A 16,024-nucleotide genomic window follows, 5' to 3' on the forward strand; every position below is an offset into this window, starting at 1 on the left:
TGAAAGGTAGGACTGGCGGAGAAGTGAATCCAAAGCGACGGGAAGATAGACCCCGGGGGGAGGGGCCGGCTCCCGGCAAGCGGCGGAGCAACGGAGCACAAAATCAGGACTTTAAAAGTCTGTTCTGCTGAGGGACATCGCTCCGGAGGCTAAACCGGGGCGAAGCCCACGCGGGGTCGGCGTGACATCAGGTCCCGCGGGGTCACAGAAGGATCGGGGTGTCTGAGTGTCGCAGAGCTTGCGGATATTGGAACGGGAAAGCCGGCTGCAGAGACAGAGCCGACAGTAAGCTCGCAGCTCGGAGTTGCCTTGAACCGGTCGCAAGCTCGGTGAGCTCGGAGCGCGGCCGGAGGTTAGGCAGACGCGCGTTACTAGGAGCTGTTCGCTGAGGGCGCACTGGGGAGCGGGGCCCCGGGCTCTCGGCTCCTCCAGGCCGGAGACCAGGAGGCCGCCATTTGTATTCCCGTCCTCCGGGATTCTACGGAAAGCGCTCAGGGAACAAAAGCTCCTGAAAGCAAAGCCGAGCAGATCACTCAGCCCAGCCCCTGGTAAGGGCGGTGTAATTCCGCCTGGGGCAAAGACACTTGAGAATCACTACAACAGGCCCCTCCCCCAGAAGATCAACAAGAAATCCAGGCAAGACCAAGTTCACCTACCAAGGAGTGCAGTTTCAATACCAAGGAGAGAGCAGCAGAATTCCAGAGGAGGAGAAAACAAACCACGGAACTCATGGCTTTCTGCCTGTGATTTTTTAGTCTTGCAGTTAATTTAATTTTTTTCTTTTTCATTTTTTTTTCTCTTCTTCTGCTAAAATTTTTTATAACTTTTACCCTTTTCTTTTTTAACGTTTTTTAACTAGATTATCTAATATATATATATTTTTCTTTTTTATACTTTTCTTTATTCATTTTCTTTTTTTTTAATTCTTTTTTTTTCTTTCTTTATTTTTGAACCTCTTTTTATCCCCAAATCAGAAGAGATCCTAATCTCTTCAATCTTTTTTTTTCTTAATTCTTTTTTAAATTCTTGATTGAATTTTTAAATCAATCTCTTTTTTTTAATTCTTTTTTTTCTTTTATTTCTTTCTTTCTTTTTGAACCTCTTTTTATCCCCAAATCAGAAGAGATCCCAATCAGAAGAGATTGGGAGATCCCAATCAAAGGAGATCCCAATCAGAGGAGATCCCTCACCCAATCGTGAGGGGGGAGAAATCCCCCCTCACGATTTGGGATCTCTTCTGATTTGGTTAAAGCATATTTTCCTGGGATTGTTGCCACCCTTTTAGTATTTTACTTGCTCCTTCATATACTCTTAGCTGGACAAAATGACAAGGCGGAAAAATTCACAACAAAAAAAAGAACAAGAGGCAGTACCCAAGGCTAGGGACCTAATCAATACAGACATTGGTAATATGTCAGATCTAGAGTTCAAAATGACAATTCTCAAGGTTATAGCCGGGCTGGAAAAAAGCATGGAAGATATTAGAGAAACCCTCTCCAGAGATATAAAAGCCCTTTCTGGAGAAATAAAAGAACTAAAATCTAACCAAGTTGAAATCAAAAAAGCAATTAATGAAGTTCAATCAAAAATGGAGGCTCTCACTGCTAGGATAAATGAGGCAGAAGAAAGAATTAGCGATATAGAAGACCAAATGACAGAGAATAAAGAAGCTGAGCAAAAGAGGGACAAACAGCTACTGGACCATGAGGGGAGAATTCGAGAGATAAGTGACACCATAAGACGAAACAACATTAGAATAATTGGGATTCCAGAAGAAGAAGAAAGAGAGAGGGGAGCAGAAGGTATACTGGAGAGAATTATTGGGGAGAATTTCCCCAATATGGCAAAGGGAACGAGCATCAAAATTCAGGAGGTTCAGAGAATGCCCCTCAAAATCAATAAGAATAGGCCCACACCCCATCACCTAATAGTAAAATTTACAAGCCTCAGTGACAAAGAGCAAATCCTGAAAGCAGCCCGGGAAAAGAAGTCTGTAACATACAATGGTAAAAGTATTAGATTGGCAGCTGACTTATCCACAGAGACCTGGCAGGCCAGAAAGAGCTGGCATGATATTTTCAGAGCACTAAACGAGAAAAACATGCAGCCAAGAATACTATATCCAGCTAGGCTATCATTGAAAATAGAAGGAGAGATTAAAAGCTTCCAGGACAAACAAAAACTGAAAGAATTTGCAAACACCAAACCAGCTCTACAGGAAATACTGAAAGGGGTCCTCTAAGCAAAGAGAGAGCCTACAAGTGGTAGATCAGAAAGGAACAGAGACAATATACAGTAACAGTCACCTTACAGGCAATACAATGGCACTAAAATCATATCTCTCAATAGTTACCCTGAATGTTAATGGGCTAAATGCCCCAATCAAAAGACACAGGGTATCAGAATGGATAAAAAAACAAAACCCATCTATATGTTGCCTCCAAGAAACTCATTTTAAACCTGAAGACACCTCCAGACTTAAAGTGAGGGGGTGGAAAAGAATTTACCATGCTAATGGACATCAGAAGAAAGCAGGAGTGGCAATCCTTATATCAGATCAATTAGATTTTAAGCCAAAGACTATAATAAGAGATGAGGAAGGACACTATATCATACTCAAAAGGTCTGTCCAACAAGAAGATCTAACAATTTTAAATATCTATGCCCCCAATGTGGGTGCAGCAAACTATATAAACCAATTAATAACAAAATCAAAGAAACACATCAACAATAATACAATAATAGTAGGGGACCTTAACACTCCCCTCACTGAAATGGACAGATCATCCAAGCAAAAGATCAACAGGGAAATAAAAGCCTTAAATGATACACTAGATGAGATGGACATCACAGATATATTCAGAACATTTCATCCCAAAGCAACAGAATACACATTCTTCTCTAGTGCACATGGAACATTCTCCAGAATAGATCACATCCTCGGTCCTAAATCAGGACTCAACCAGTATCAAAAGATTGGGATCATTCCCTGCATATTTTCAGACCACAATGCTCTGAAGCTAGAACTCAACCACAAGAGGAAGTTTGGAAAGAACACAAATACATGGAGACTAAACAGCATCCTTCTAAAGAATGAATGGGTCAACTGGGAAATTAAAGAAGAATTGAAAAAAATCATGGAAACAAATGATAATGAAAATACAACAGTTCAAAATCTGTGGGACACAACAAAGGCAGTCCTGAGAGGAAAATATATAGCGGTACAAGCTTTTCTCAAGAAACAAGAAAGGTCTCAGGTACACAACCTAACCCTACACCTAAAGGAGCTGGAGAAAGAACAAGAAAGAAACCCTAAGCCCAGCAGGAGAAGAGAAATCATAAAGATCAGAGCAGAAATCAGTGAAATAGAAACCAAAAAAACAATAGAACAAATCAACGAAACTAGGAGCTTGTTCTTTGAAAGAATTAATAAAATTGATAAACCCTTGGCCAGACTTATCAAAAAGAAAAGAGAAAGGACCCAAATAAATAAAATCATGAATGAAAGAGGAGAGATCACAACTAATACCAAAGAAATACAAACTGTTATAAGAACATACTATGAGCAACTCTACGCCAACAAATTTGACAATCTGGAAGAAATGGATGCATTCCTAGAAACATATAAACTACCAAAATTGAACCAGGAAGAAATAGAAAGCCTGAACAGACCCATAACCAGTAAGGAGATTGAAACAGTCATTAAAAATCTCCAAACAAACAAAAGCCCAGGGCCAGATGGCTTCCCAGGGGAATTCTACCAAACATTTAAAGAAGAACTAATTCCTATTCTCCTGAAACTGTTCCAAAAAATAGAAATGGAAGGAAAACTTCCAAACTCATTTTATGAGGCCAGCATCACCTTGATCCCAAAACCAGACAAGGATCCCATCAAAAAAGAGAGCTATAGACCAATATCCTTGATGAACACAGATGCAAAAATTCTCACCAAAATACTAGCCAGTAGGATTCAACAGTACATTAAAAGGATTATTCACCACGACCAAGTGGGATTTATCCCAGGGCTGCAAGGTTGGTTCAACATCCGCAAATCAGTCAATGTGATACAACACATCAATAAAAGAAAGAACAAGAACCATATGATACTCTCAATAGATGCTGAAAAAGCATTTGACAAAGTACAGCATCCCTTCCTGATCAAAACCCTTCAAAGTGTAGGGATAGAGGGCACATACCTCAATATCATCAAAGCCATCTATGAAAAACCCACTGCAAATATCATTCTCAATGGAGAAAAACTGAAAGCTTTTCCACTAAGGTCAGGAACACGGCAGGGATGTCCATTATCACCACTGCTATTCAACATAGTACTAGAAGTCCTAGCCTCAGCAATCAGACAACAAAAGGAAATTAAAGGCATCCAAATCAGCAAAGAAGAAGTCAAATTATCACTCTTCGCAGATGATATGATACTCTATGTGGAAAACCCAAAAGACTCCACTCCAAAACTGCTAGAACTCATACAGGAATTCAGTAAAGTGTCAGGATATAAGATCAATGCACAGAAATCAGTTGCATTTCTCTACACCAACAACAAGACAGAAGAAAGAGAAATTAAGGAGTCAATCCCATTTACAATTGCATCCCAAACCATAAGATACCTAGGAATAAACCTAACCAAAGAGGCACAGAATCTATACTCAGAAAACTATAAAGTACTCATGAAAGAAATTGAGGAAGACACAAAGAAATGGAAAAATGTTCCATGCTCCTGGATTGGAAGAATAAATATTGTGAAAATGTCTATGCTACCTAAAGCAATCTACACATTTAATGCAATTCCTATCAAAGTACCATCCATCTTTTTCAAAGAAATGGAACAAATAATTTTAAAATTTATATGGAACCAGAAAAGACCTCGAATAGCCAAAGGGATATTGAAAAACAAAGCCAAAGTTGGTGGCATCATAATTCCGGACTTCAAGCTTTATTACAAAGCTGTCATCATCAAGACAGCATGGTACTGGCACAAAAACAGACACATAGACCAATGGAACAGAATAGAGAGCCCAGAAATAGACCCTCAACTCTATGGTCAACTAATCTTCGACAAAGCAGGAAAGAATGTCCAATGGAAAAAAGACAGCCTCTTCAATAAATGGTGTTGGGAAAATTGGACAGCCACGTGCAGAAAAATGAAATTGGACCATTTCCTTACACCACACACAAAAATAGATTCAAAATGGATTAAGGACCTCAATGTGAGAAAGGAATCCATCAAAATCCTTGAGGAGAACACAGGCAGCAACCTCTTCGACCTCAGCCGCAGCAACATCTTCCTAGGAACATCGCCAAAGGCAAGGGAAGCAAAGGCAAAAATGAACTTTTGGGATTTCATCAAAATCAAAAGCTTTTGCACAGCAAAGGAAACAGTTAACAAAACCAAAAGACAACTGACAGAATGGGAGAAGATTTTGCAAAGGACATATCAGATAAAGGACTAGTGTCCAAAATCTATAAAGAACTTAGCAAACTCAACACCCAAAGAACAAATAATCCACTCAACAAATGGGCAGAGGACATGAACAGACGTTTCTGCAAAGAAGACATCCAGATGGCCAACAGACACATGAAAAAGTGCTCCATATCACTCGGCATCAGGGAAATACAAATCAAAACTACAATGAGATATCACCTCACACCAGTCAGAATGGCTAAAATCAACAAGTCAGGAAATGACAGATGCTGGCGAGGATGTGGAGAAAGGGGAACCCTCCTACACTGTTGGTGGGAATGCAAGCTGGTGCAACCACTCTGGAAAACAGCATGGAGGTTCCTCAAAATGTTGAAAATAGAACTGCCCTATGACCCAGCAATTGCACTACTGGGAATTTACCCTAAAGATACAAATGTAGTGATCCAAAGGGGCACGTGCACCCGAATGTTTATAGCAGCAATGTCCACAATAGCCAAACTATGGAAAGAACCTAGATGTCCATCAACAGATGAATGGATCAAGAAGAGGTGGTATATATACACAATGGAATACTATGCAGCCATCAAAAGAAACGAAATCTTGCCATTTGCGACAACATGGATGGAACTAGAGCGTATCATGCTTAGCGAAATAAGTCAAGCGGAGAAAGACAAATATCATATGATCTCCCTGATATGAGGAAGTGGTGATGCAACATGGGGGCTTAAGTGGGTAGGAGAAGAATCCATGAAACAAGATGGGATAGGGAGGGAGACAAACCATAAGTGACTCTTAATCTCACGAAACAAACTGTGGGTTGCTGGGGGGAGGGGGGTTGGGAGAAGGGGGGTAGGGTTATGGACATTGTGGAGGATATGTGCTTTTGGGTAAATTGGAAGGGGAGATGAACCATGAGAGACTATGGACTCTGAAAAACAATCTGAGGGGTTTGAAGTGTCGGGGGGTTGGGAGGTTGGGGTACCAGGTGGTGGGTATTATGGACGGCACGGCTTGCATGGAGCACTGGGTGTGGTGAAAAAAAAATGAATACTGTTTTTCTGAAAATAAATAAATTGGAAAAAAAATTGTGGGAAAAAAAAATTTCCATATATGTTATGAGGTAAGGTTTATGGTTCATTTTTTTTTCCCATAGAGATATCTATTTGTTGAAAATGTTATCTTCTCACAATTTCAGTTTTTCAAACATTTTTTAAAAATCAACTGACTATTTCACTCAGCATAATCTCTTCAGAGAGAGTCAATTATCATATGGTTTCACTTATTTGTGGAGCATAACAAATAGCATGGAGGACAAGGGGCGGTAGAGAGGAGTAGGGAATTTGGGTAAATTGAAAGGGGAGGTGAACCATGAGAGACTATGGACTCTGAAAAACAGTCTGAGGGGTTTGAAGTGGCGGGGGGGGTGGGAGGTTGGGGTACCAGGTGGTGGGTATTATAGAGGGCACGGCTTGCATGGAGCACTGGGTGTGGTGAAAAAATAATGAATACTGTTTTTCTGAAAATAAATAAATTGGAAAAAAAATCTACTGACTATGAGCATGTTTGTGTATTTCTGCTCTCCCCATTCTGTTCCACTGATATATACATTTCTCTTTACACCATTAATACTATAACATCTTGATTACTGCAGCTTTTAAGTATCAAAATCGGGCTTATAATCCACTTTTGGAAAATTGTTCTGTAATTAGTTCTTTGCATTTTCATACAAATTTTAGAATTAGTTTGTCAATGTTTAGAAAAAAGAAGACTGATGGATTTTATTGGGTGTGTATTGAAATCTGTAAACTAATTTGGGGAGAATTTACATTTTAACCATGATGAGTCTTCCATAACTAGGTTCCTTTTACTTGTCCTAGTAATGTTTAAATTATTCACTATATATTTTGAACATATTTTGTTAAATTTATCTCTAAATATTTTGTATTTTTATATGCCATTACAAATAGTATGTTTTATTTGAAATTTTATTTTCTAAGTGTTCTTTTGTAGGATAAAAATACACTTGAATTTTTTTTTAAAGATTTTATTTATTTATTTGACAGAGAGAGAAATCACAAGTAAACAGAGAGGCAGGTAGAGAGAGAGGGAGAAGCAGGTTGTCCACTGAACAGAGAGCCTGATGCGGGGCTCGATCCCAGGACCCTGAGATCATGACCTGAGCTGAAGGCAGAGGCTTAACCCACTAAACCACCCAGGCGCCCCTTCACTTGATTATTTAATATTGATTTTATATCCTATGACTTTGTTAAACTCACTATTTTTTTATAGCAATTTTGTTGTTCTTGATTCCTTAGAATATCTTACATACATAATCATGTCATCTGAGGACAATTTTATTAATTTTTTTCAAATCTTTATATTACTTTTTTCTTCACTTCTTACACTGTGTAGAACCTCCGGTACAATGTTGAATACAAGTAAAGAAAACGGTTATCTTGCCTTGTTTTCAGTCTTTCGGGAAAGCATTCAGATTTTCACTGTTATATGGGATGCTTACTGCAGGTTTTTCACACATGTCTTTTACCAAATTGGATAAAGTCTTTTCTAAGTCTCATGTGCTGATAAATTTGAACTTAAATGAATGTTGAATTTTGTCTTCATTCTATTAATATGGTCAAATACCATTGATTATTTATTTATATATTTTTAAAGATTGATTTATTCATTTGAGTGAAAGAGCATGAATGCACAAGTTGGGGGAGGGGCAGAAGGAGAGAATTTCAAGTAGGCTCCCCGCTAAGTCCGGAGCCCAATGTAGGCCTGGGTCTCATGACCCATGAGATCATGACCTGGGCTGAAATCAAGAGTCTGATGCTCAACAAAGAGCCACCCACGTGTCCCAGCATTGATTATTTTTAAAATATTAAATCAACTGTTTAATTCCTGATATATACATCATTCATACATACATACATACACACACATACATCAATGTAATTATCATCTTATATATTTCCAAATTCAAATTCAATATTTTGTTAAGGATTTTTGTGTCTGTGTTCATGAGGAATGCTCATCTGCAGTTTTCTTATAATGCCTTTGCCTGGTTTTAGTATCAGCATGTACTTGCTCCATAAAATAAATTGGAATTGTCCCTTCTATTTTCAGGAAGAGATTGCATATAATTATCATTGGTTGAAATCAATTCTTAAGCCAGTGAGTCTTATACCATTGCTTATGGGAAAGACTGTATGCATTTGTTCGTATTGATTGAGGGCTTTATTTCCTTTTGTCTCAAATTTTAAAAATTTGTATCTGTTAATGACTTTGTGTGTTTCATCAAAGTTAGCATGGAGATTTATGGAGATATTTATTAATTATAATCCCTTGTTATCTTTCCAATGTCTACAGGATCTGTAGTGAGGTTCACTCTTTCATCCCTGTTATTAGTAATTTTGCTGTTTCCTAAACTTGATCAGGACTTGTATTTTTACAAATTTTTACTGAGATATAATTGATATTAACATTATGTTAGTTTCAGGTGTACAACTTGGTAATTTTATATTTTATGTGTTATGAAATAATTACCACAATAAATCTGTCCCATAACCATACAGAGAAAATTTTTTTCTTGGATGAGAAATTTTAAGATCAAGTCTTTTAGCAATTTTCAAATACATAATAATTATGAACTATAGTCACTATGCTGTATACTATATCCCCATGATTTATTTATCTTACAAGTGAAAGTTTATACCTTTTGACCTCCTTTGCCACTTTCACCCAACCTCCATTCCCTGCCTCTGGCAACCAATTATCTATACTCTGTATCTGTGAGTTCAGCTTTTGGGGGTTGTTTTTTTTTCTTTTGATTCCACATATAAATGAAAGCATACAGTATTTGTCTTTCTTTATCTGATTCCTCTTAGCATAATACCGTCAAGGTCCATCCATGTTGCTACAAATGGCAAGATTTTCTTCTTTTCCTGGCTAAATAACATTTTATATATATCAATGGACTTAGGTTGCTTCCATGTCTTGGTTGTTGTAATAATTCTGCAATAAACCTGGGGATGCATATATCCAAGGTGTCAAAATGACTGACAATTCCAGGCTTCACACCTTTATATTACATCTTTTAGAAAGTGGGACACTTGGATGGCTCAGTCAGTTAGGTGTCTGCCTTCAGCTCAGGTCATGATCCTGATGTCCTGGGACCAAGTCTCACATCAGGCTCCCTTTTCAACGACAAGTCTGTTTTTTCCCTGCCCCTCTCCCTGCTTGTGCTTGTGTTTGCTCTCTCTCTTGAAAATAATAATAAAATCTTTTTTTAAAAAAGACAAAAAAGCTGACTATAAGTAATTCTCTGAAAAATTTAAAAATCTTCTTTCCTAGGTGTTTATGTCATAATTCTTGAATCTTGAATCAATCTGACCCCTGAAATTGATCATAAGTTCATCCAGAAAAATTCCTGGTGAACCAAGAAATGCTATATGCTGATTGGAGCAAAATTTTAGGTATGGGAATCAAGCACTATCTTAAGTGACATGGGGTTACCTCAACAGAATTAGACTTGTCAGGAATCACCCCTAGAGCTTAGAGTATAGTAATGACCTCTAACTTCCAAATCTGTGGCCCTTTTAGAACTGAAGTATAATTGATATGCAATATCCTATTAGTTTCAAGTATACTTCATAGTGATTTGATATTTTATAACTTATGAAATGATACCCATAAGTCTAGTTACCTTTTGCCACCATACAAAGTTATTACAATATTAATGACTGTGTTCCATATGCTGTACATTATATCTTCATGACTTATTTGTTTTATAACTGGAATTTTGTACCCATTGATTCCCTTCACCTATTTTTCCTATCTCCCCAACTCCCCTGCTCTGGTAACAAATGGTTTATTTTCTGGACCTGTGAATTGTTTTCTTCATTCATTTGTTTTGGGTTTTAGAGTTCACATATAAGTGAAGTCATGTGGTATTTGTCTTTCTCTGTGTGACTTTTTTCACTTAGCATTATAATTTCAAGGTACATCTACTTCGTCTAAACTGGGAAGATTCCATTCTTTCTTATGGCTAAGTAATATTCCATTGTATATGTATACCACATCCTTATCTATTGATCTATTGATAAGTACTTAGGTTGCTTCCATATCTTAACTATATTAAATAATTCTGCAGTGAACATTGGGGTGCATGTATCTCTTTGAGCTGGTGTTTTTGTTTTCTTTGGATAACTGGCCAGAAGTGGAATTGGTAGATTGTATGATAGTTCTATTTTTAATTTTTTAAGCAAACACCACACTGTTTTCCTTAGTGGCTGCACCAATTTATATTCCCAATAATAGTGCTTGAGGATTCCCTTTTCTCCACATCCTCACCAATATTTCTTATTCCTTGACTTTTTTATAATAACCAGTGTGACAGGTGTGAGGTGACATCTCATTATGGTTTTGATTTGCATTTCTCTGATGATTAGTGATGCTGAGCATATTGTTATGTGCATGTTGGCCATCTGGAGGTCTTCTTTGGAAAAATGTCCATTCAGATTCTTTACCCAATTTCAGTCAGATTTTTTTTTGATATTAAGTAATGTGAGTTCTTTATATATTTTGTATTTTAACCTCTTTTTGGATATATGATTTGTAAATATCTTTTCCCACTGTCTTTTTGTTCTGTTGATATTTTCCTTTGTTGTGCAAAAGCTTTTTAGTTTTGAGGTAATTCCATTTGTTTATTTTAGCTTTTGTTGCCTTTGGCTGAGGAGACTGGTCCAAAAAAATTTTTAAGACCTATGTCAAAGAGCTTACTGCCTATGTTTTCTTCTAGGAGGTTTATGGTTTTAGGTCCTATAATCATGGCTTTTAAGCAGCTGGGGAAAACAATTAATTTTGAGGATAAAACATGTTGAAATTTATGAGGATAGCAAAAAATGATGAATTCTAATATTTTTCAACCAAAATAAAATCCCTTGAAATTAGAATTGCCAATTTTACCAAGTAAAAATACATGACACCCAGTTAAAATTGAATTTCAGATAAATAACGAGTCGTTTTCAATATAATATGTTCTCTAAAACACAGTACTTGAAATCCTGTGTTAACTTCAATACCTGACTGATTTTTAAAAAATGTACACACACAGAAAATGAAGACAATAGCTTCTATGGGAAACAAATAAATAAAGATAAGACGAAGACTGGCTGTAGTTTTCAGATGCATGCCTCCAAGATTATGTGAAAGTACTAGGGAGGAAAATCAGTTTAACACTGCTGGTTTTAAAGAGGAAGACCTATCCTGAAGTCTTGCAGGTCTCTTTCTGCCTCTTTACTGATTTTCTTACTGAATTTGGAAAGAGTTTAATCAATTCCATACTATTGGGGGGGGTTTTGGTGTGTTTGTGGGGATGGGTTTTTGTTGTTGTTGTTGTTGTTTTGGTTTTTTTTGGAAGAAGCTGCCTCTTGCACCTCCAAGGGCAGGCAGGGGGTCTCTTGGTCCAAGCTGTCTGACTGCATGGATAAAGTCTCTAACTCAACTAAAAACTTAGCAAGTCCATTTGACTTTCATTTTAAGGATTTCTCTTTTACTTAGCTTTTACTAATAATAAAGGTTATATTTAAGCCCCATCTACCACTCTTCCCCCCACTCCACCTTGATTTGTAGAACTGAGAAGGGAGAAGAACTGTTTATATGGCCTCCTTAGGAACCTCAACCCAAATCATGGTACTGAGGTTAACAGTATATGCTTCAAACCCCTCAGATTGTTTTTCAGAGTCCATAGTCTCTCATGGTTCACTTCCCCTTCCAACAATCTGAGGGGTTTGAAGTGGCGGGGGGGGGTGGGAGGTTGGGGTACCAGGTGGTGGGTATTATAGAGGGCACGGCTTGCATGGAGCACTGGGTGTAGTGAAAAAATAGTGAATAATGTTTTTCTGAAAATAAATAAATTGAAAAAAAATAGTTATAAAAAAAAACAAAAACAGTATATGCTTCATGCTTATATGAATGGCATGAACTTCAAGGAGAGTTTTAAATTTAGACCTTTTGAAATAAGACTCAAACTTTGTGGGGTAATATTAAACATGTATCCCCCATTCTTTTTTTTTTTTTTTAAAGATTTTATTTGTTTGACAGAGAGAGATCACAAGTAGGCAGAGAGGCAGGCAGAGGGAGAGAGAGGAGGAAGCAGGCTCCCTGCCGAGCAGAGAGCCCGATGTGGGACTCGATCCCAGGACCCCGAGATCATGACCTGAGCCGAAGGCAGCGGCTCAACCCACTGAGCCACCCAGGCGCCCCCCCATTCTTAATTATTACAATAAATACATTATATAAAATAATTGAATATAAAAATGGAAAGTGTTTCTGAAGATATATAAAAATGGCTTTATCATGTGAACCATTCTGAGAAATCAAAAAGGAAATGACACTGAAAGATTAAACATGAGAAGAAATAGGAGCAATATAGTATAATCTCCTAAAAATATTGTTTCTGAAGATATTCAGCTGAATTTTTTCCCAAATTCTCAAATGAGCCCTGTCCACAACCCCCCAAAACAGTCATCCCAAGAGAAGGTAAAACATATCTCTCAAAAGGTAGGGATTCCAGGAGAGCAGGTGAACATGAAAGAATTTGTGGCAAGATTTAGCAGCTAGTGATATGCTATAACTTGAAATATCTTCAATGAATTTTGCTTTTCTTATCACTACAGTGTTAGATGCCACATGAAAGTTGTGTTTCAAAATTAACAAAACAAATGGAGAGAGAGAATCATCCAGAAGCTTCCAAGGATATCACAATCTAGATGTAGGTTTCATGAGATAGGAACCTCAGAAGTGGGAACCTTTAAAAGAAAGCGACTGCCTTAGCCCTTGGTAAGAAGGTTACAAAACAAGCTGTACTTTGCATCTCTGGGTCTAACAAAGATCACATATCAAAGCTTCATGACCAAATTAATGTGTAGCTTATCCCCCTCCCCAAGGTCTTTCCCTTGGTTTTATTATTACTGACAATATTGTAAGAGCGGTGTGAAATGGCCAATTCACACATGTGCCACGTTTTGCACACTGCCTGAACCTGCTGGAACATGATTTTCCTAAGAATGATGACAGTAATAAACATCTTCTGGCAGAGGCTTGCAAAATCTGCACCCATTTTAGTCACTCAGTAATGGCCCATAAAATTCTTTGAGAACTGCAGGAGAAAAACAATGTACATACTCATGCATAAATTAAAACTAGAAGTGCCAGCTCAATGGAACTCGACTTCTCACACTCTGGAACAACTGTGGAGCAATTAAAAAATAAACAAACTCATAACGCATGGGTGCAGCCAACGGTCATCAGAGAAGGTGTTCTCTGTTGGAGATCATACCATTACCCAGCACTTTCACTGAGTAGACTCCCTCTTTGGTCTGTGAAAATATTCAGAGAAATTTATATAATCCTTCCTGATGAGGTCTCTTGTAAAAGCATTGCAGTCTAAATGTGTGAGAGGGAAAATGCTCATCTTGACTTCCCTTTACATTGTGGACCATTTTTCTGCAGGAAAGATGGTATATACAAGAACATTCCTGATTTCCTTGTTTATATCAAAGTTTCAAGTTTAAGCTCTGTCATTTTTATAGGTGAACAATTCAGAGAAGCCCTTTGTTTTATCAAGGTGCAAAGAAACTGAACAATTTGGCATACCTAAAAGATATATTTATAAAACTCAAAAAATTGCTAATTCATAGAGGATTTCTAATAATATTTCAGGGTCAGTCAGCGAAGCATCTGCCTTTGACTCAGGTCATGATCCCAGAGTCCCAGGATCAAGGCCCACATCAGTCTCCCTGCTCAGCAGGGAGTCTGCTTCTCCCTTGGCCCTTCCCCATCTCATGCTCTCTCTCTCTCTTTCTCCTCTCAAATAAATAAATGAATTTTTTTTTTTAAGGAGTATTTCAGAATCACTTTCTCAGTCCTACTCACTATGAGTAGGATTCTTTAGAGTATTTGGAACTGAAAAAATAATCAGGTTTGTGGTTAGGTTTCCTTATTTGTCTTAGCAGTTGAAATCCTGTCCTGCAGTTATTTGGAAATTTCTTGGGCAGAAAGCTATGGGTATGACTGTTTTCTCTGCTATCTAGTATAATACTCAGTATTGGAGATGGTGTGGTTGTGTTAATATCCCCATTAAGTAGCTTGACTGTAGTTGGGGGAATTGACCCCCGATCTAGAAGTGAGTAGGTCTAGAAAATTGGTTTAGTAATGGGTACATGACCATTTCTGGCCAATAAGCCATGTAGTACAGTTTATGAAAGGCCCCTGGGAAAGTTCTTTCTTTCTTTCTTTTCAGAGTGAATTTGAAAGGTTTTTCTCTCCCCCATGGTTGTGAATGAGGAAACATGCAGCCTCTATTTCTTTTGCCATATATTATAAATCTTTGAAAAAAATGAGAGTCAGAATGAAGCCAGTGGGAAGATTGCTATGCTGCTGAATCAGTCAGCACTAACCCCATGAATCTGATTTCCTCTTACATGAAAATGATCTGTTCTTTAAACATCATTGTTTCAGGTTTTGTTACTTACCATGAGAGATAGCCCAACAGTTTCAAGAGCTTTACAAAAGTTTCTTTCTAATAGAGCGTGGACCTTATAGGATAGGGGGTTGCAGATGTTCAGACTGTAGATGTGTGGGCCAAATACATAGTCCCTTTAGACAATCAGAAAATTATGAGGTAGGAAGGTTAGGATCCTCTCTGGCTACACCTGGTCAGAGTCCCAGCTCTCCCACTTGTGAGGGGCCTCTGGCCTTCTCAGAATTTCTGTGGTTTTCAAAGAGTTTACATCCTCAACAATTTTTTCTTTACATTCTTCCTCTTGATTTTGTGTATGCTATTTTCCATCACAGCACATCCACCTCACTGTGCATATATGCATACACAGACACACACATAAATATACACACATGACATCACAGAGCATTCCGTAATGCTGATTTTCTAGGTGATTTGGGGAATCTCAAAAAAGGAATGAATTCTCCCCTTCATGAATGGCTGCACATACCACGCCATCTCTTCTCTTATCTCCTTTTACCCATCTGCTCCCAAAGACACACCAAAGAATTTTCCCAACAAAGTCAGATCCTCTCCTACAAGGACTCCTAGCTACAAGAAAGTTAAAAGTTAAAAGTTGTTCTTTTCTTTTCCAGTGTGTCATGAACTTGGTTTAGTTATCAAGGATATATTCTTAGGGTAATGCTTCAACAAAATAATATCTCCAAATATGACCAGGAGCTTCCTTCTGAATCAGTAGAGCTGTCAATGGAGAATGCAGATTAGGTTCAGCCCAGCCCCTCTGCAAGCACGAAGTGTTCCTGAGGCAGCGGGATGTTTTCATGTGAGTAAGGCCATGATTCATGATTGAAGAGAGGTGGAAATGAATGGTTTTAGGATCAGAAGCATCTTTGGATCTGAAATATAGGAAGAGGTTCCTTTCAAGAACTATGCTGTAAATCCCACAAGAGGATATCATCTTGTTGTTAAGCACCCTCTTGATACAGATTCCTGGTAGATGGCAGGATAGCAGAGTTGGTGCTCCGCCCAGAGGAGAAAGACCTGAAAAAATCTCACAGTGT

At 38.0% G+C, this 16,024-nt stretch overlaps 1 protein-coding gene across 1 annotated transcript in view; it reads right to left on the bottom strand.

Moving 5' to 3' along the window:
• LOC122899136 (GTPase NRas-like) overlaps nt 1-16,024 on the bottom strand; it is a 53,811-nt gene that overhangs the window by 9,241 nt on the left and 28,546 nt on the right. Inside the window, 1 exon segment of the mRNA XM_044236773.1 lies at nt 14,977-15,100. Within this exon segment, the coding sequence (XP_044092708.1) occupies nt 14,977-15,100 (124 nt within the window).

This window comes from Neovison vison, chromosome 2 (genome assembly GCF_020171115.1).
Source record: "Neovison vison isolate M4711 chromosome 2, ASM_NN_V1, whole genome shotgun sequence".
In the NCBI taxonomy this organism is placed as follows: domain Eukaryota; kingdom Metazoa; phylum Chordata; class Mammalia; order Carnivora; family Mustelidae; genus Neogale; species Neogale vison.